The sequence below is a fragment of the Dendropsophus ebraccatus genome, chromosome 6 (genome assembly GCF_027789765.1).
Source record: "Dendropsophus ebraccatus isolate aDenEbr1 chromosome 6, aDenEbr1.pat, whole genome shotgun sequence".
NCBI lineage: Eukaryota > Metazoa > Chordata > Amphibia > Anura > Hylidae > Dendropsophus > Dendropsophus ebraccatus.
In genome coordinates, this window is record NC_091459.1 from 62,661,255 (window position 1) to 62,682,442 (window position 21,188).

Sequence of the window (21,188 nt, forward strand, 5' to 3'; positions counted from 1 at the left end):
CCGCAGATCGTCGCTCCGGCCGCCCAGATCAGGTGAGTATGGTACACCTGCACCACACACACCTGTTCTGCACCCCTCAGCTACCTAGCTGAGGGGTGCAGAACGCGACAAAACAGTTTTTTTACAGTTCGATCGCCATGATGGGCCGGCCGGTACTGGCCGGCCTATCACAGCGATCGTGGGGGTGGCATCGGCGCCATCTTTCCCCAGTACACTAATGGCGATTGGTGCTGTCTCGTACAGCACCAATCGCCATTGCTTTCTGGGTCACCGATGACCCGGAAAGCTATTTTCAGCTGCTATATGCTGATCTGTATAGATCAGCATATAGCAGCGATCGTCGGCATGGGAGGGGTTAATCACCCCACGTGCCGACGAGCAGAGATGGCCTGCTATACATTATAGCAGGCCATCTTCCCCGCCCGATGTCGTTAAGGGGTTAAAAACCCACTGCTACTAGTAGTCATCTAAAGTTCACAGTTCATCATACACATAGTGATAGTAGCTGCAGTCTACTCACTAGCTCAAAGTAATATTTATCTAACTGGACTAATAGTGCAGTGAAAGTTAAAATACAGCCTCAAGCCCCTCAAGCCCCCCCCCCCTTTTTAAGTAACACAACAATTATTTTGTTTACATTTTAGTAGAGAACCAATAAATGCTACGTTTTACTCTAGTGGAAGGTTCTACTGGATGAGATTTGGGCTTTTGGCCCTTGCAAGTTTTTTCCTCAGTGTAAAATACGTAATAACGAAAATTAACGATAACTACAAATCAGTAGTAGCAAGCTAATGGGTCTTATCCCGCAATCTTAGTATACAGTTGTATACCGGACAGTTTTTTACAATAATAAAATGAAAGAGCCGTTCAACTCCTTTACAGTATGCAGACTGCACAAATCAGTTGTACAGTCATGGCCAAAAGTTTTGAGAATGATACAAATATTAATCTTTACAAAGTCTACTGCTTCAGTTTTTAAAATGGCAATTTGCATATACTCCAGAATGTTATAAAGAGTGATCAGTTTAACAGCAATTACTTGCAAAGTCAATATTTGCCTAGAAAATGAACTTCATCCCCCAAAACCCATTTAAACATTATTGCAGTCCTGCTTTAAAAGGACCAGCTAACAATGTTTCAGTGATTGCTCCATTAACACAGGTGTGGGGGTTGATGAGGACAGGGCTGGAGATCTATCTGTCATAATTAAGTAAGAATGACACCATTGGAGACTTTAAAAGGAGGCTGGTGCTTGGCATCATTGATTCTCTTCTGTTACCCATGGTTATCTCTAAAGAAACATGTGCAGTCATCATGGCACTGCACAAAAATGGCCTAACAGGGAAGAGTATCTCAGCTAGAAAGATTGCACCTCAGTCAACAATCTATCGCATCATCAAGAACTTCAAGGAGAGAGGTTCCATTATTGCCAAAAAGGCTCCAGGGCACCCAAAAAGACCAGCAACCGCCAGGACAGTCTCTTAAAATTGTTTCAGCTGCAGGATCGGGCTACCAGCAGTGCAGAGCTTGCTCAGAAATGGCAGCAGGCAGGTGTGAGTGCATCTGCTTGGAGCAAGGCCTGGTCTCAAGGAGGGCAGCAAAGAAGCCACTTCTCTCCAAAAAAAACATCAGGGACAGACTGGTATTCTGCAAAAGGTACAGGGAGTGGACTGCTGAGGACTGGGGTAAAGTCATTTTCTCTGATGAATCCCCTTTCCGATTGTTTGGGACATCTGGAAAACAGCTTATTCGGAGAAGACGAGGTGAGCGCTACCACCAGTCTTGTCGTATGCCAACTGAAAGCATCCTTAAACCATTCATGTGTGGGGTTGCTTCTCAGCCAAGGGAACCGGCTCTCTCATAGTCTTGCCTAAAACCACAGCCATGAATAAAGAATGGTACCAGAATGTCCTCCAGGAGTAACTTCTCCCAACCGTCCAAGAGCAGTTTGGCGATCAACAATTCCTTTTCCAGCATGATGGAGCACCTTGCCATAAAGCAAAGGTGATAACTAAATGGCTCAGGGAACAAAACATAGAGATTTTGGGTCCATGGCCTGGAAACTCCACAGATCTTAATTCCATTGAGAACTTGTGGTCAATCATCAAGAGACGGGTGGACAAACAAAAACCAACAAATTCTGACAAAATGCAAGCATTGATTGTACAAGAATGGACTGCTATCAGTCAGGATTTGGTCCAGAAGTTGATTGAGAGCATGGCAGGGAGAATAGCAGAGGTCCTGAAGAAGGAGGGTCAACATTGCAAATATTGACTTGCTGCGTTAATTCATTCTAACTGTCAATATAAGCTTTTGTTACTCATAATATGATTGCAATTATATTTCTGTATGTGATAAAAACATCTGACAAACACACATAAAAACCAGAGGGCAGCAGATCATGTGAAAATATAATATTTGTGTCATTCTCAAAACTTTTGGCCATGACCGTAGTAAGATAACAGGTATTATCCCGCAATCACAGTATACAGCCAAATACCGGATATATAATTGTTTTTTAAAATAATAAAATTAAAGGACTGGTCAATGCCTTTACAGGACGCAGACAGCGCAAATCAGTAGCAGCAAGATAAAAGCTATTATCCCACACTCACAGTATACAGCCGTATACACCACCACACAGCCTGTCTCTTAACAGCTTCAAAATATATGTTTTTTTATACTTTTAGCCCTAACAAGGGATTTTTGGGGTCCCTCCGTACCTAACTTCACCTAAAAGCTTTCTCTCCCTGGTGAACAGCCTGTTCCTCTCTGGCTCCAACCAGCAACTGATATGAATCTGCAATCACTATTCTTATATTCAGTAGGTGACATAGTTTAGCAAGCCAATCACAGTTAGAGTTTTCTTTTTAAGTCCTGCCTATTTCTAGTGCCTGTCCCTCCCCCCTGCGAATTGAATTTTTACTGCGTTACCGTTCGAGTATTCAAACGCAATCAAATAGCACAAATAGCGTACTATTTGATCAAATAGCTATTCGATTGAATACTGTTCGCTCATCACTAATAGTACATACAGTCAATAAGACTTTCCCAAGCTCCTCAAGTGCACCAAGCTGTAACACCCCCTTACTCCCCCCTCCCATACCTGATGCTGCTTGAGACTCATTCTCCAGTGGTCAATCAAGCAGGGAGTGGGAAAGTGCAGCTATTCAGGAGCTTGGAAAAGCCTTTTTGACTCCTTGTACCAGAGGAGAAAAGCATTTCTCTACATCCGTAAACACACAAGGATGTATGAAAGCTATCATGTGTCTCCTAACAGCTATCTAACAGCTAACTGCTGTCTGCAATTTGGAATATTAATTACAGCTGATTGATTCCCTTTAACCAGTGACCTTCTGATCACTGATACAATACACCACACAGGGCCGGCCTTTGGGGTGTGCGACCTGTGCGCTTGCACAGGGCGCATCACTCCCGTCTAGCTGGGGGGGCGCTGAGGCAGAGAGACAGCTGTGCAGCTGTCTTTCTGCCCGAGCGCTCCCCTAGCTGGCCGCCCGGCGCCCCCCTCCTGTGGTGGCTTCCCCCAGCCTCCCCTCCCCATGGGCGCCGCGTACTGTGTCCTATCAATCGTGTGACTGCTTGCGGTCACAAGATTGATAGGACAGTATGCCCCGGGCTGATGCGCGCTCCCTGGGAATTCCCCAGCAGAGCACGCATCAGTGACCTCTGCGTCAGCCGTCGGCCTTGTACTTCCGGCACAGGGAGGAAGTACCGGCCCCAGCGCGCGCTTAAGTCACTGGTGTGTGCGGTGCCGTTGACTTGCCCAGAGAGCGCGCATCGGCCGGGATGAGACGAGAGCCGCGGCGGGGGAACGAGGAATAGGTGAGTTGTGTGTGTGTGTGTGTGTGTGTGTGCACAATCTATAGGGGGAGACAACAAGGGGGCAATCTATAGGGGGAGACAACAAGGGGGCAATCTATAAGGGGGTACACAACAAGGGGGCAATCTATAGGGAGGCATCTATAAGGGAAGAGACAACAAGGGGGCAATCTATAGGGGAGGAATCTATAAGGGGGAGACAACAAGGGGGCAATCTATAGGGGGTAGACAACAAGGGGGGGATCTATAAGGGGGGAGATAACAAGGGGGAAATCTATTGGGGAGAAATCTGTAAGGGGGTAGACAACATAAGGGGGCAATCAATAGGGGAGGCATCTATAAGGTGTGAGACAACAAGGGGGCAATCTATAAGGGGGTACACAACAAGGGGGCAATCTATAGGGAGACATCTATAAGGGAAGAGACAACAAGGGTGCAATCTATAGGGAGACATCTATAAGGGAAGAGACAACAAGGGGACAATCTATAGGGGAGGCATCTATAAGGGGGGAGACAACAAGGAAGCAATATATAGGGGGGAATTTATAAGGGGGTAGACAACAAGGGGGCAATCTATAGGGGGTAGACAACAAGGGGGCAATCTATAGGGGGGGATCTATAAGGGGAGACAACAAGGGGGAAATCTATTGGAGAGGCATCTGTAAGGGGGTAGACAAAATAAGGGGGCAATCAATAGGGGAGGCATCTATAAGGTGTGAGACAACAAGGGGGCAATCTATAGGGGGGCATCTATAAGGGGGGAGACAACGGGGCAATCTAAAGGGGGAGACAACAAGGGTGCAATCAATAGGGGAGGTATCTATAAGGGGGAGACAACATAAGGGGGCAATCTATAAGAGGGGACAACATAAGGGGGCAAGCTATAAGGGGGGACAACATAAGGGGGCTATCTATAAGGGGGACAACAAGGGGGGCGATCTATAAGGCGGCAATCTATAAGAAGATACAACATAAGGGGGCCATCTGTAAGGGGGATGGACAACACAGGGGGGCCATCTATAAGGGTGACAATACGGGGGCCATCTATAAGGGGATGGACAACACGGGGGCCATTTATAAGGGGTACAACACAGAGGGGCCATCTGTAAGAGGGGCAGAGGGGACAACATGGGGGAATCTGTAAGAGGGGCAGAGAGGACAACACAGGGGGGCCATCTGTAAGAGGGGCAGAGAGGACAACACAGGGGGGCCATCTGTAAGAGGGGCAGAGGGGACAACATGGGGGGGCATCTGTAAGGGAGACTACAAAGAGGGGGCCATTTATAAGGGAGGGCTACAGAGAGGGGGGCCATATACCATAGGGGGACTACACAGAGGGTGGTTCTTAAGGAGATCCACATAGGGCCATATATAGGGAAGTCTTAACAAAGGGCCATCTATAAGGAGGCTACACAGGGGGGCATATACTATAAGGGGGTCACATAGAGTCAGCCTACCCACTAAATAAGGGTGTAAAGGGGCCAATACAGATGTGCAGTTAGTATAGAGATGAGGATGATGCCAGAGTGAGGAGACTAATATGTCTGTCTGGCAGATTCTGTGGATTCGTGGCTCGGAGAAGTTCTCATAACGGCCCAGGGCAGATGGAGAAGAAGATGAAAAGGGAAGAACTCCGATCAGAGAAGACGTCTCCTGTGAGTCACTGGATATAACTGCACTGTAATTTAAATGGTGTATAGAACCTGTGTAGGTCTGGCTCTACCTCTATAGTGATCTGTGTACAGAGGATTTTATTCAGTAGTGGCGGTGGTTTTAGTCAGTATGTGGTGGTGTTGTTCAGTATCAGTGGTGGTGTTAGTCAGTATGTAGTGGTGTTATTCAGTAACAGCAGTGGTATTAGTCAGTATGTGGTGGTGTTATAGAGTTTGCAGTGGTATAAGTCAACATGCAGTGGTATTAGTCAGTATGCGGTGGTAATATTTGTTACTTGTAATCTGGTACTGTGTTTTATTGGATTTAGTATACTAATTTGGTCATTAACAATATGATAGTGATGGTAGTGGTTGTGGTGTGGCGGTAATATTTGGGAGGGTCAGGTGATGGGTGCTGGATATTGTCTGGAGGAGTAGGAGCTTTATAACACCTTAAGGGGGTCTCAGCAGACCCCGTGTGGGGGGGGGGGGGGGTGGCGCCGAAAAAAGTTTCGCACAGGGCGCCAACTACCTTAAGGCCGGCCCGTCACCACATTACCACTGTACTGAAGTATGTTGTATATGTCACCATTAAGCCTCCAGTATGGCTGTGTAGAGGCATATGCATGGCAGGTCTGGGGGACTGCCATGGGGATGGAACAGAAGCCAGACCTCACTACTAGACTTCTCATCAGATGACACATCAAACTATCAGAACCCGTTACATGCCACTGTCAAATCATGGGAATAATCCCTTAGTGACCACCGATACAGATCTTTATGGTGGTTTCTAATAGACTTTATTCTGATCCTGTTGGCTTTTTACAGTCGGCAGCACAGTAGATCAGCTGACAGTATGACAGCTGATCTCCTGCTGTAGCTACCCGGAGTGGTAGTTTACTGCTCTGTGTAGTTTAACATGTTACGTGCGTAAGATTGCGTAAGAACGTTATACTTGCTGATCGGAAATCCATTGGTGAGGTCTCAGATTCCGATAGTCTCATTGCCAATTCTGGGGGCCTTCTGAAGGTCCGCAGGTCTGCCATGGATATGCCTCTTGTGGGAATTACAAGTGGTAGGCTTTGGATGCAACAAAAAATGTTTATTGGTAGCAAACCAGAAAAAAAAATGGTACAGTAGCCGTTCAAGCTTCAAACACAAAGTGGTTGCTTTTCAAAAACATTAACAGAAAGCATATACACACCACTGTGTAGTTGTCCTCATTCAGACCAGCAAGTCTTTACCAGCTCTCTTGCAGGGCTTCTCTCTCCAGCTCCTGTCTGCCAGATTCACTGTGGATCAACTGACTCCTAAACACTCTCAGCAGATTGTCTCTCCACACCTGATGTACAAAGTCAGAGGCTTTAAAAAAAAGAAAACAGTAAAGCCTGGACTGGAACGTGGGAATGGCCTCCCACCCACACTACAAAAAAAAAAAACCAGCCCGTTTTAGCCACACAGCAGCTATACTAAATAGTTAATGTCAATAACCTATTGTTACTGACCATGAACTGCTGTCTTTCCCCCACAGAGTCCCAGGACCTCTGTGGCACATACATTGTAGTTCTACTGCTGCAATTCAGGTATGTGGAAAGTCCGGGATGTACTTGCGGACTGGCAACCCTGAACTCCCTGGAACGTCCACACAGAGCACAATAACCTGCTTGGCATATATCTACCTTCCACTATTTTTCCTGCTGGTTGCCTACATTCTACACAGCTACAGTATGCCAGAAGCATGACTGTGTAGATTGCCTGTCAGCATAATGCTGATATATACAATACACTGCACTATAGTGGCCGTGCAGTGTATTGTAACCATGATAAGACGATATACATTAGGTACAGTGATGTACACTAATGTAAGTTTTTTTGTTTTTTTTAAACTGTTAAATAAAACATAAAATAAATCCGCTTCAACACCCTAAAAAAAAATACCATGTATTCCCCATAAAAAATAAACCGTTACACAAAACGTTTAAAAAAACAAACACAAAAAAAAACGAAACGTTTGGGGACTCCATGTTAACATTGACCCAAGCTTTAAAACCATATTATTATTTATACCACACAGAGCATGCTACCAAATAATTTTTTAAAAGTACCAGTATTGATGTATTTTGTCAATCCGCCCTAGAATGTCATAAATGAGATCAAAAATTCATATATATGTTGAATTTGTGCAGCAATTGCTAAATTAATATTGTGCCATGTAATAGGTCCAGTAAATGAGTGCCGATCTGGCAGATCGGCGCATGTTTACAATATTGATCGGGCCATCATCAAACCTTATTTCTTATGCCTGGGATTTTAAAGTGACTGTACCACCAGACCCAGGCTGAAGTACTGGAGGCGGGCCGACCAACCCTTAGTGGGAAAAAAAACCAGCCCCTCCATGACCTGACTCCATTAGAATCAATGGAACCCTATCATAGAGGGGCTAGGGTTTCCTCCCACTAAGGGTGGGTCGGCCCACCTCCAGCTCTTCAGCCTGGGCCTGGTGGTAGAGTCACTTTAAAAAACCAGTTGGAGGTCACTCAGCTTTCCAAGCATCTTGTTAGGTTAAGCCCCTACTTGCTGGTGTGGGCAAGCTGTTTGTTTTTGCTCATTTTTTTTTTCTTTTTCAGATACCAGATTTCAGATGATCAGCGGATTTTAATAAAATGATCAACAAGCGGTGTGGGGGTGTTTTTATTTGAATAAAAAAATTTTCTAGGTGTGTTGTGTTTTCCTTCATTAATTTACAGACCTAGTAGTGGAAGCTGACTGATAGACGGGATCCATTACTAAGTTTGGACATAGTGTTATCCAGTATAAAATGGCTGACACTAACCACCCCATTATTAACCCAGTACCCACAGCACCAGGGAAACTGGGAAGAGCCGAGTACCAATAGTCCTGCAACATTAAAAAATGGCGTTCCTGGACTGGGCGCAAGCAGCCTGGTATAATTAGGCTGGGGAGGGCCATTTATTTTGGTTTCCAGCTTCCACTACTAATCCTGTAAATTAATGAAAGAAAAAAAAACACATCTAGAAAAAAATGTTATTCAAATAAAAAACACCACACCTCCCTCGTTGACCATTTTATTGAACATTAAAATCTGCTGGTCATCAATGTAGTTCAAACAAACCTGACATAATCGTCTGCATATGGGTATCTGAAAAAGAAAGGGAGAAGAAAATTCTCATTGCCTAGGGGGCAGATATGGGCCAATGAGACTATTTAGAGACAATTCTGAGACAAACAAATTAGCACCACAGACAATAGACTAGGCCTATCTCTGATAGTAAATTGTACTTTCAATAGACCAGTCTATTACTGCCATAGCAGAGATAGACCACACAAAAAAAATCCCCTGTTAATAAATCTCCAAGCCAAAGTGGTAGTAGTTAAAAAAAAACCTATAAATTTGGAATTGCTGTAACCGTAGTGACCCAAAGAATACATGTATTATGTTATTTTTACCACAAGATGAAATTAAGGATTAAAAAGAAAAATAAATATATTTTTTAGAATTTTTATATTTTTATGTTTTTCACAAAAAAATGGTGACCAAATTTTTCCACTAACAAAGTACAATATGTCACGAAAAACAATCTCAGAATCATTGGCATACATTAAAGCATCACCGAGCTATAACACAAATGGGACAGGTCAGATTTTGAAAAATGAGCTTGGTCCATTAAGGCCCAAACTAGCTGCAGCACAGAGGTGTTTAAAGCGACTCTGTAACAACGATCTCACTCCCTCAAACCACTTGTACCTTCGGATAGCTGCTTTTAATCCAAAATCTGTCCTGCAGTCGGTTCGGAAGGTGATGCAGTTATTGTCCTAAAAAACAACTTTTAAACTGGCAGCCCCGTATGCATTAGGCTGGCACAACCTTTCTGTCCCTCCTTGCCTCCCTCCTCATCATTAGAAATGCAGATTGCCTCCTATTCATCAGCTGTGTCAGCACGGCACATGGGCTTGATCCTTAAGTACCTGTGCAATGTTCAGGAGTAAATGTTCCAGTGGCATTCCTAATGATGAAGAGGGTGGGGAGGAGGAACGGAGGGGTGGTGCAAAGTTAGGGCACAGATACTCCCTTTGGGCATGGGGCTGCTAATTTAAAAGTTGTTTTTTAGGACAATAACGGCATCACCTGCCGAACTGACCCCAGGACAGATCTTGGATTAAAAGCAGCTATCCAAAGTGGTTTGGGTCAGATTGTGGGTACAGAGTCGCTTTAAACTACCTGTAATGGAGAATACTACACTCTGGGTAGTTTCAGTAGGAACCCAGCTGATCCACTATGAGCTGATCTCTCATGATGCCGATGTGGAAGCGACCATGCTAGATGTATTGGCAGCTAGGTGTATTAGCGGAAAAAAGTGGATTATCAGAATTACTAGTTGCACTACTTACTTTAGCAACTCTGGGACACAGGAAATGTTTGTGACTTTTGAGTTAAACGTTGCAGCTACAGAAGCTTCTTCCTCAGATAATGAAATCCCAGCATTGGCCATTTTTAACGCCTATACAACAATTGTATACCAACATATTTTTAGTGCATATTCACAAATTTCCACATTTTTTTGAACATCAAAATACACTGGACTTAATATTAATTTTAAAGAAATTTTGAAAGGCTAAAAAGTACTCCTCAAATGACGATTGCCATGCTGAGGAATTCTGCATGCATTTGCATTTGAAACAAAAACTATTTGCAGTATTAGTAAATAAAGGTCTATTTTTTGTTATTTTTAATAAAATATTTTTTTTTATAATACATAAGATATACACATATTTAGTCAACAGAGATTCTATATGGTCTTGATTGTAATCTAAGATAAATTTAATTCTCAAATCCAAGACATCTGACAAATCCAACAAATATGAAAGTGATGTGGCCTATACAGCCTTAAGCTATGTTCACACAACGTTTTTTTCAGCTCCGTCATTTTGAGTCTAAAATAACAGATGTAATTTACCAGCTTGGCCTCCCAATGCAATGACTGGTGTTTGTAGATTATTCTAGTTTAGGTGGACTAATTGGACTTTGGGTGTGTCTTCATTGAAAAGTCCATTGAATTTAATAGCAAAAGCGAAAAAAGAAAAACTGTGTGTGAATAACTAATAAAAAATGTCCGCTGTTAGCAAAAGAAGTCCGAAAATAACGATCATGTTCATTATTTTGACGTCCACAGTAAAAATGTCTGCTATTCAATAAATTGTGTGCATTGAACACCCATCTTTCCATTAACTTCAATGCATTGCCATTGCAGGCAGTTAAATCGTGGCTATAACGGATGTTTTTTTAAATATCAAAATCGGCTGCCTTTTCTCTATTTTTTACGTTGTGCGAACATAGCCTTACTATTATTTTATTTAATAACTGTATTATCATTTTATTTAATAACTGTAGAAAAAATGACTTACAGCACAGTCATTGGCTCCATCTCCACACATTCCCACATAATAACTAGAACATAAAAATTATTATAGCTCTTTAGAAGGAAATTATAGTTATGTTTTACAGTAAATGTGTCTCAGTAGGGAAAAAAAGTATCAGATACACTGCCAATTTTGCAAGTTTTCCTACCTACAAAGTATGGAAAAATCTGTAATGTTTATCATTGATACACTTAAACTGTCAGAGACAGAATCTATAAAAAGATTCCAGAAAATCACATTGTATGATTTCTAAGAAATGTATTTGCATTTTATTGCACAAAATAAGTATTTGATCACCTATCAACCAGAAAGAATTCTGACTCTCACAGACTTGTTAGTTTTTCTTTAGAAAGCCCCCCTCTTCTGCCCCCATTACCTGTATGAAATGCAACTGTTGGAACTTGTTACCTATAAAAAAAAAAAAACACACACCTGTCCTGCCATTCACACTCCAACATATCCACCATGGCCAAGACCAAAGAGCTGTCTTAAGACACCGGGGACAGAATTGTAGATCTGCACAAGGCTAGTATGGGCTCCAGGACAATCGGCAAGCAGCTTTGTGAGAGGGCAATAACTGCAATTATTAGAAAATGAAAGAAACACAAGATGACTGTCAATCTTCTGGGGCATCATGCATGCTCTTGCGATTCTGAAATCAGCCCAGAACCACATGGTCAATGATCTGAAGACAGCTCGGACCACAGTCTTAAAGATTACTGTTAGTAACACACTATGTCGTCATTTATTAAAATCCTGCAGAGCAAGCAAGGACCCCATGCTCCCAAAAGCACATGTGCACATGTCCAGGCCTGTTTGAAGTTTACCACTGACCGTCTGGATGATCCAAAGGACGCATGGGAAAAGGTCAAGTAGTAAGATGAGACCAAAATAGAATTTTTTTTGGTATAAACTCCACCTGCTGTGTTTGGCGGAAGAGAAAGGATGAGTACAACCCTTAAGAACACAGTCCTAACTGTGAAGCGGGGGGGGGTTTGAAACATCATACTTTAGGGGACAGGACCACTGCACCACATTAAAGGGAGGATGGATGGGCTATGTATCCTAAAATTTAGCCAACATCCTCCTTCACTCAGTGCATTGAAGATGGGTCATGGCTGGATCTTCCAGCATGACAATGACCCAAAACACACAGCCAGGGCAACTGGTGAGGAGTGGCTCCGTAAGAAGCATTTCAAGATGATGGAGTGGCATAGCCAGTCTTTAGATGAGAAATCAACAGAAAATCTTTGGAGGGAACTGAAGCTCAATGCTGCCAGTGACGGACAGAAACCTGAAAGATCTGAATAATATCTGTATGCAGGAGTGGGACAAAATCCCTGCTGCAGTGTTTGCAAACATGGTCAAGAACTACAGAAAACGTCTGACCTCTGTAATTGTAAACACAGGTTTGTGAACCAAATATGAAGTTCTGTTTTCCTATTATATCAAATACTTATTTCATGTAATAAAATACAATATAATTATTTAAAAATCAATATGATTTTGTGGAATTTTTAAATAGATTTTGTCGCTCACAATTGAAGTGTACCTATGATAAAAATTACAGACCTCTCCATTTTTTGTAGGTGGGAAAACTTGCAAAATTGGCAGTGTACAATTACTTTTTTCCCCCATTGTATACTAACTGCAAGTTTCTGAATTTGCCATATAGTATGCAAAAAGCTTACATTATTGACTATATGTGTGCTGCAAATTCCTAGTGCATTGGGTCATTTATTAAAGGTAGCTAGAAGGGGTAAAGAGCTGGACACAAACATACAAATGGATTCTAAAAGAATAGAAGTTGCTCCAAATTTCCTCCAAAATTCTGAATCTTCCACATCCAAGTTTTTATGGAATTAATTTCAGGAAAATGTTATGTACAAGAACAGGGAATTCCTGTCAAACAGTAGTTTGCGCACACAATAAAAAGATAGACATTTCTCTATAGACTTTAATGTATTACATTTTTAGATAAGAATACATTTTAACCCCTAGACAACGCTGGACGTACCACGTCACCGGACAACCCTGGCTGTACCCGCATGTCTAAGGCTTAAACAGCCACCAAAGGCTGAAAAAAAGCATTTTGGTAAATATGGCTGCTGTTTTTTACAAGCCATCTTTACATGTAGGCTGCAGCAGAATCTTTTGCCCCACACATACCCGATTGCTGTGATTGGCAGGTCAGTCGACCTGGCGACGCCGGTTACATTACAGTGATGACAAAAGGAAACAAAAGGAGAGGGGGGGCCTCCTGGTGCAATAATGTGATGGGCTAGTGTGTCTATTTCAGTGGAAAATGGACGCACTCACCTTGTGAAGTTGTGCAAATGATAAGCACAACTCTACTGTAGGTATGTGATGTCACTCACATAGGGACCGCAGCTATCCCTCAGTTGCAGCCACCGAAGGTGGGTAGAAACGTGCAGAGTTGTATCTCAGAAGAGATCACAGGAACCAAAGGAGAACCGTAGGAGGGTCAGCGACGGTTGACATCCAGGGGACAAGCAAAATCACAGTAGGAGCATCACACAAATTTGTGACTCAATTGTTTTGGTCTGTCTATTGAATCACAGACCTTTATCAAGCGCCCTACAATGCTGCACAGTGATGACAAGACAGCTCCAATTGGCATAAGTCCTGGGGGGACTCTCGGTTGCTGTTTGCTATGATTGGACAGTCAGTATCAATCATGGCTGACGCCGGTGACATGCAAGCCATGATGATCGGAGTTGTCTGAGACAGCTCCAATCATCACTCGTTCTGAGGAGTGCGGTATGGGTTGCTGTTAGCTATGATTGGGGGGTCAGTACTGACCCCCCAATCATAGCTAACACCCACTCTGCCTGCCCACTCTAGTTAGAAACTGACTAGTCTGCAGGAGTTTTTTTTATATATTTTATTTTACTTTTTCTGCTAAAAAAGGACTTTTTGAGGAAGTTTTTTTTCTAAAAAAAAAATAAATAAATAAAATACTGATGTGGAAAGTCATACAGGCCTGACAGTTGAGCAGTGTGAAAATTAGCCTTTCTACTTTTCACCCACTGCAGCACATTTGGTCCAGGAAAAAACATTTTAAAATGCTCATGCACCCTGCACCCCTACATTTCTTGATAACATCTACAACTGTCAGCCAATGCCGTGCATTTCTCCTAAAAAAAATTTTTCTCTTTTATCCCTACCTATGTGCCTGTCATTAGTGGGGTCCATATGCTCCCTACACTTAGTTTCCATAATAGGGTCACTTCTGGGGGGTTTGCTCTGTCCTGGTAGCATGTCATAGGCTCAAAAGGGCATTCAAGCCTCAAAAGGGCACTCTGTCCTTTTGGATGCTTTTTCTGCGTCCACATAGCGATTTATTTTTCACTTTTAACCCCTTGTGAAAATAAAAAATTCAAGGCTAGATCAACCTTTTAATCTAAAAAATAGAAGCACGGGGCTTTTTAAACACAGCATGGCCTCCATCCTCCAATCCAGCCAAATTCAGCTTCCAAAACCAAATTTGCGCTCCTTCCCTTTGTAGTATTTCCTTGCAACCATTTGGCATTTTATGTCCACATGTGGGGTATTTCTGTACTTAGGGGGGAATTGCTTTACATGGTAAGTGTTTTTTGTTTTTTTTTGCCTTTTAACTTCAAGGCTAGACCAACTTTTTAGTTTAAAAAATAAATTTTTTCATTTTTACAGCACATTGTGCCTGTCACCAGAGGTGTCCATATGCTCACTAGAGGGACTTCTAGTTACTGTGAAAAAAAAAGTGTTTCTTTTTAATTTAATAAATTCAAGTAATGAACCCCATTGAAGTCAATGGGAAACTAGATCATTTTTTCAGGGGGTCCAGCTCGGCACAGGGAAGGTTGTGTCAAAACCTGTCAACCCCAGACAATGATGGGAACACCACGGAAATGGACAGGAAACAGCAGGGGCAGCATGCATGGATGCCTCTGAGGCTGCCTAATCGCCTTAATTCTGTGCAACAGCATGACAGTGATGACACATTGAACCATTAAAACAGAGTTAGCATATGAACCACACCAAAATTTAGCCTGACACAGCATGGTAGTGAGAACACAGGAAACCATTGAAACAGATGTAGCATATGAACCACCAAAAAATTTAGCTCGTCACAGCATGGCGGTGAGAACATAGGGAACCATTAAAACAGAGGAAGCATATGAACCACCCAAAAAGTTAGCCTGACACAGCATGGCGGTGAGAACACAGTGAATCATTAAAACAGAGGTAGCATGTGAACCGCCACAAAATTTAGCCTGACACAGCATGGCAGTGAGAACACAGGGCACCATTAAAACAGAGGTAGCATATGAACCACAGAAAAATGTAGCTTGTCTCAGCATGGCGGTGATAACACAGGTAACCATTAAAACAGAGGTAGCATATGAACCACCCAAAAATTTAGCTTGACACAGCATGGCAGTGATCACACAATGAACCATTAAAACAGAGGCATGAATATGAACCACCCAAAAACTTAGCCTGACACAGCATGGCGGTGAGAACACAGTGATACATTTAAAGTGAGATAGCAAGTGAGCCTCCCAAAAATTATGCCAGACACAGCATGGCAGTAAGGAGAGAGTGACCAAGGTAGAAGCGGTAGCAGGTGAGCCTCCCAAAAAATATGCCAGACACAGCATGGCGGTGAGGAAAGAGTGACCAAGGTAGAAGCGGTAGCACGTGAGCCTTCTAAAAATTATGCCAGACACACCATGTATTTTTTGAAAGTTGTCGTACAGAATCTGTGGGTAAGTGATGCTATATACCAGGGATGTCAAACTCAGGCCCTCTAGCTGTTGCAAAACTACAAGTCCCATCATGCATGGGCAGCCAAAGCTTTAGCATTTAAAACAGCTGGACGGCCTGAGTTTGACATGTCTGCTATATACTGTATGCCACCCTATTACACAGGGCAATCAGCAGTGAGCTTGGATATAGCTGCACTAAGAAATAAAGAAATAAAAAAAATCTACTGGTCACGCTAGTTTTTGGAGGTTGTCATTTAGAAACTGAGGGTAAGTGCTGCTATATAGTATATGCCACCCTCTTACACTGGGTAATTAGCAGTGAGCTTGGATATAGCTGCACTAAGAAATAAAGAAATAAGAAAATATACTGGTCACACTAGTTTTTGGAGGTTGTCGTATAGTCTTTATGTAAGTGTTGGTATATGGTCTATGCCCCCTGTTACACAGGACAATGAGCAATGAGGTTCTATGCAGCTGTCCTACAAATCACAGCAATACAATGTACAACAGCAGCAGCACCAGCCACATAAAAAATATGATAGTACTGAGGACTTTTTTGGGGTCTGTATGCACCACCTGCTGTCTCCTTTCTGCCAGCAGTCGATCACCACAGTGTGCAGCTAAAATCGTGGTAGCTGCAATGCAAGTCCCAGCCAGCAGTCTGGAGTAATCAAAAAAAATAAATAAAGATTTTAAACTCTTACAAGGGCTGTTGGGTTCTTTCTATAGTATCCCTGCCTACAGGAACCCTAATTCCCTCCTTAACGCTCTCCCTGACAAGCAGCAGCTCTGTCCCTGTTCTCTTCCAGCATGCATGTGAGGCGAGCACCGCTGGCCCAGATTTTTATATGCCAGGGTCATCTGATCTGGAGAACCAATCGCTGCTATCGACATGTATGGGTCCCACATGATCGCAGGATGTGCCAAAGAGTCTTCTGCATGTTGATTGGCAGAGAAATTGCTCCAAAAATTACAGGAAAGGTATGATGAGATTTTCTTGAGTATCGCAAGATGCTCGTCTGAGTACCATTGAGTACCCTCATACTCGAACTAGTACCAAGCTTGGACGAGCATGCTCCCTCATAACTAAAAGCGATCAAAAATTTGCATATACACAAGCAAGGAACCGATAGAAAGTACAGATCATGGCAAAAAAAGCCCCACAGACCAAAAAATAAAAGCATTTTAAGAGAGCAATTTTGAGAACATTTTATTTTTAAGTTAGAATTTTTTTTAAAAGCCATCAAATAAAATGAAAGTTATATAAGTTACATATCGTTGTAATCGTACTGACTTGAGGAACATTTATAACATGTCAGTTTTACGCTTTTTTTTTTTTTGCAGTTTCACCATGCAAGTCATTTTTTCCCGATTTTGCAGCATATTTTATGCAATAATTAAGTCTGTCATTTAAAAGTACAATGGTTGTTGCAAAAAATAAGGGCTCATGTAGGTCTGTAGGTGAAAAAATGCAAGCACTATGGAGAAAAAAACGAAGGCGCAAAAACAATTTGGCCTGGTTTTTAAAGGGTTAATGTGTGAGTGAAACTTTCATTCATACATTTATGACTGCTCTGTTTACACATACTAATTAATTTGTAAGCTAAGCTATACTCTTTTGCCTGTTAACTCCTTAACTATGCATGAAGTATCTCATACGTCATGGCGCCTATAAAGGGAGTTCAGAGAGGGGCCATGATGAGATCGCAGAGGGGGGATCCCTTTTTCTTACCCAGCCGGGCCTCAGCATCGGAATGACTCTGATCCCGGCTCGGTATTCTCTAGATGTGGTCTGCAGCACACCAGAGTAATAGAGCACCGATCCAATGGATCAGTGCTCTATTATATAAACAGTATTGATCTCAATGGGAGATCAGTGCTGTGTATATAGAAGTCCCCTAGGGGGCTTCTAATTAATGTGAAAGTTTTTTTCCTTTTTAAAGAGGTTGGCCACTTTATAGTAAAATAATTCAGTGTACAGTATTAGTAAGTGTACTCACTGTATACACTGACAGCAGCTCCCTGTGTACCTCATAGAGCTAATATCAGACTCCCCTCCTCCAGGCTGTGCTGTCCTGCTCTGTGGTGTTTTGGTCCATAAGATTGCTTACATGGAGAAACATGTGACCATGCCCCGCCCCCCAGTGTCCACCATTGAGCCTGTATATGTCTATGGAGGACACAGGGGACAGGGCATGGTCACATGCTCCTCCATGTCAACCATTTTATTGACTGAAACAAAACAGAGCAGGGCAACCCAGCCTGGTGAATGGGAGTCTGATTTTAGCTCTATGAGGTACACAGGGAGCTGCTGTCAGTATATACAGTAAGTACACAAACTAATACTTTGTACTGACCTATTTTACTATAAAGTGGCCAACCCCTTTAAGTTTTTATCTTAATAAAAAATCCCCTCCTCTAATAAGTCCAAATCACCCCCCTTTAATAAATAAAAATAAAGAAAGAAATAAACATATTTGGTATCGACGCATGCGTAATCACCCAGATTTTCAAATTATCCTATTCCTGATCTGGCATGGTAAACGCCGAAAGCGAAAATATGTTTGAAAGTGGAAAATTGTGCATTTTTGGTTGCATCAAATCCAGAAAAATTGTAATAAAAAATTATCAAAAAGTTGCATCTACACAAACAAGGTACTGATGGAAAGTAAAGATGGTGGCACAAAAAAATGACACCTCAAACAGCCCCATAAACCAAAGGATAACAATGCTATAAGCATGGTCATAGAGCAATTTTAAGGAACATTTAGTTTTGTTTTTTTTAAAGATTAAAAATTTTTAAAAGCTGTCAAATAAAATAAAAGATATGCAAGTTACATATCGTTGTAATTGTAACAACTTGAGGAACATATATAACATGTCAGTTTTATCATAGGGCGAATGGTGTAAACACAACCCCCCCCCCCCCCCCCCCCCAATTAAAAAATTTGCATTGTATTTTCAATTTAACCACAAATATATATTTTTTTCCAGTTTCGCAGCTTGATTTTATACAAAAATTAGGTATTTCAATGCAAAGTACAATTAGTGATGCAAAAAATAGGGGCCAATGTGGGTTTGTAGGTGAAAAAATACAAGCACTATGGCCTTTTAACAAGAGGAGGAAAAAATGAAAATTGGCTCATATCATAAATTTTCAGCATGTGTATGTGTGTGTTGTATTTTTTTGTTTCAGTTTTGCTATTGTAAATGAAAAATAGCAAAATTAGAACCAAAATATGCTATATTAAGTAAATATAGACTAAAACAGCTGGCTGAGCTCGCTAATACCACTTGGTCTTTTACTATATAGTTACTTAATACAGCATATTTTCATTCTAATTTTGCTATTTTTCAGTTACAAAAGTAAAACTGAAAATGTGTTGTTTTATGCTAATGAATTTTTCATCTTAACAGCTAAACCATTTTTTAGCTATTTTAGTGAGGTTTGTTTAGGTTCAATTTGCGAATATTCACTAATTTGCAATGATATTCGCAAACGACACAAAATGAATTACTTAGGGCTTCGCTCATCACTTGAATATGTTTGCATAAAGCAGCAATGCATTGTCATTACAAAACTTATTTCCACACACAGTTAATAAAAATACTTACTCAAGCTTTCGAAATTCATCAATAATTGTTGATTTTTGTCCTGGTGACATTCGTGCAAAAACAGTACCCCTCATTAGTATCTTTAAAAAGAGGTATAAATGTTAACAATTTTGCAAATAGCACACATCATAAAATAATTTGTAAACAATTTAAAACTTTGTGGGGACTTACCGTACTGTACTGTACTTTGTGGGGACGTACTGTAAATGTAAATGTACTGATGGATGATGGGTGGTGCAGGACAAAAAAGTCTGATAAAAGCTTTGGCTCAAAATGGCTTAAAGGGAAACTAAGATCAGGTTAGAAGTCTCTAACCTTTTGTTATCTTCCCATAGTGCACTGGGGGCTAAGAATGAAGGTAATTTTCTTACCTTGATCTTCAGCTACATTTTCGTGAAATCTTGACTTTATTTCATATGCAAATAGGGTGGTTTTGTGCAATGAGGGTGGGACTACTGCCTTCAATACATCAATCCTCCCCACCCCTCCCCACCGTAAATCATCACTGCAGAACAGCAGATAAATAGTAGGGGAGAGCCAGTGGGATGTATTGGTACAGGGCGGTAGTCCAGCCCCCAGCGCTCCAAACACCCAGTTTGCATAATAAATAAAGTCTAAATTTCCCTCAAATGGCGCTGAGGATCAGGGTAAGAAAATTACCTTCATTATCAGCAGTGGCGGATTAAATGTACCCTGGGCCCCGGGCTGTCCACCCAACCTGGGCCCCCCCCCCAGTCAATCTGCCCACATTATGATCCGCTACTGCCCCCCCCCCCCCCCACGCTGTCCCCAAAAAACACTGCCTGCCTCCCCTCCCTGCTGACCCCAATAAACATAATGTTTGGTCCCTTGCTGCTACCCCCAGTAAGCATTGCCCACCCCACTTCCGCTGCCCCCAATAAACATATTGCCAACTCACCCTGATGTTGCGCCCCCCCCCCCAAGGTCACAGCAGCACAGAGGTGTCAGGAGAGGAGGGGGCTGATCTTATAGGGGAGGTCACAGCAGCACAGAGGATGTCAGGAGAGGAGGGTGCTGATCTTATAGGGGAGGTCAAAGCAGCACAGAGGAGTTCAGGAGAGGAGGGTGCTGATCTTATAGGGGAGGTCACAGCAGCACAGAGGATGTCAGGAGAGGAGGGTGCTGATCTTATAGGGGAGGTCACAGCAGCACAGAGGATGTCAGGAGAGGAGGGTGCTGATCTTATAGGGGAGGTCACAGCAGCACAGCAGCACAGAGGATGTCAGGAGAGGAGGGTGCTGATCTATAGGGGAGTTCCCAGCAGCACAGAGGATGTCAGGAGAGGAGGCAGCTGGTCTTATAGGGGAGGTCACAACAGCACAGAGGGTGTCAGGAGAGGAGGGTGCTGATCTATAGGGGAGGTCACAGCAGCACAGAGGATGTCAGGAGAGGAGGGTGCTGGTCTATAGGGGACGTCACAGCACCACAGAGGATGTCAGGAGAGGAGGGGGCTGATCTTATAGGAGAGGTCACAGCAGCACAGAGGATGTCAGGAGAGGAGGTGGCTGATCTTATAGGGGAGGACACAGCACCACAGAGGATGTCAGGAGAGGAGGGGGCTGATACTATAGGAGAGGACACAGCAGCACAGAGGATGTCAGGAGAGGAGGGGCTGATACTATAGGAGAGGACACAGCAGCACAGAGGATGTCAGGAGAGGAGGGTGCTGATCTTATAGGAAAAGGACACAGCAGCACAGAGGATGTCAGGAGAGGAGGGGGCTGATCTTATAGGAGAGGTCACAGCAGCACAGAGGATGTCAGGAGAGGAGGGGGCTGATCTTATAGGAGAGGTCACAGCAGCACAGAGGATGTCAGGAGAGGAGGGGGCTGATCTTATAGGGGAGGAC

The 21,188-nt window shown here is 42.7% G+C and overlaps 1 protein-coding gene across 3 annotated transcripts in view; it reads right to left on the reverse strand.

Moving 5' to 3' along the window:
• Positions 1–21,188, reverse strand: part of LOC138795670 (probable cation-transporting ATPase 13A4) — a 276,072-nt gene that overhangs the window by 29,637 nt on the left and 225,247 nt on the right. For all 3 annotated transcript variants that reach the window (XM_069975055.1, XM_069975057.1, XM_069975056.1), the window contains 3 exons: positions 19,319–19,398; positions 10,917–10,959; positions 9,903–10,012 (listed from right to left, as the gene is read on the reverse strand). In XM_069975055.1, coding sequence (XP_069831156.1) covers positions 9,903–10,012; positions 10,917–10,959; positions 19,319–19,398 — 233 coding nt within the window. The remainder of the gene's footprint in view (positions 1–9,902; positions 10,013–10,916; positions 10,960–19,318; positions 19,399–21,188) is intronic.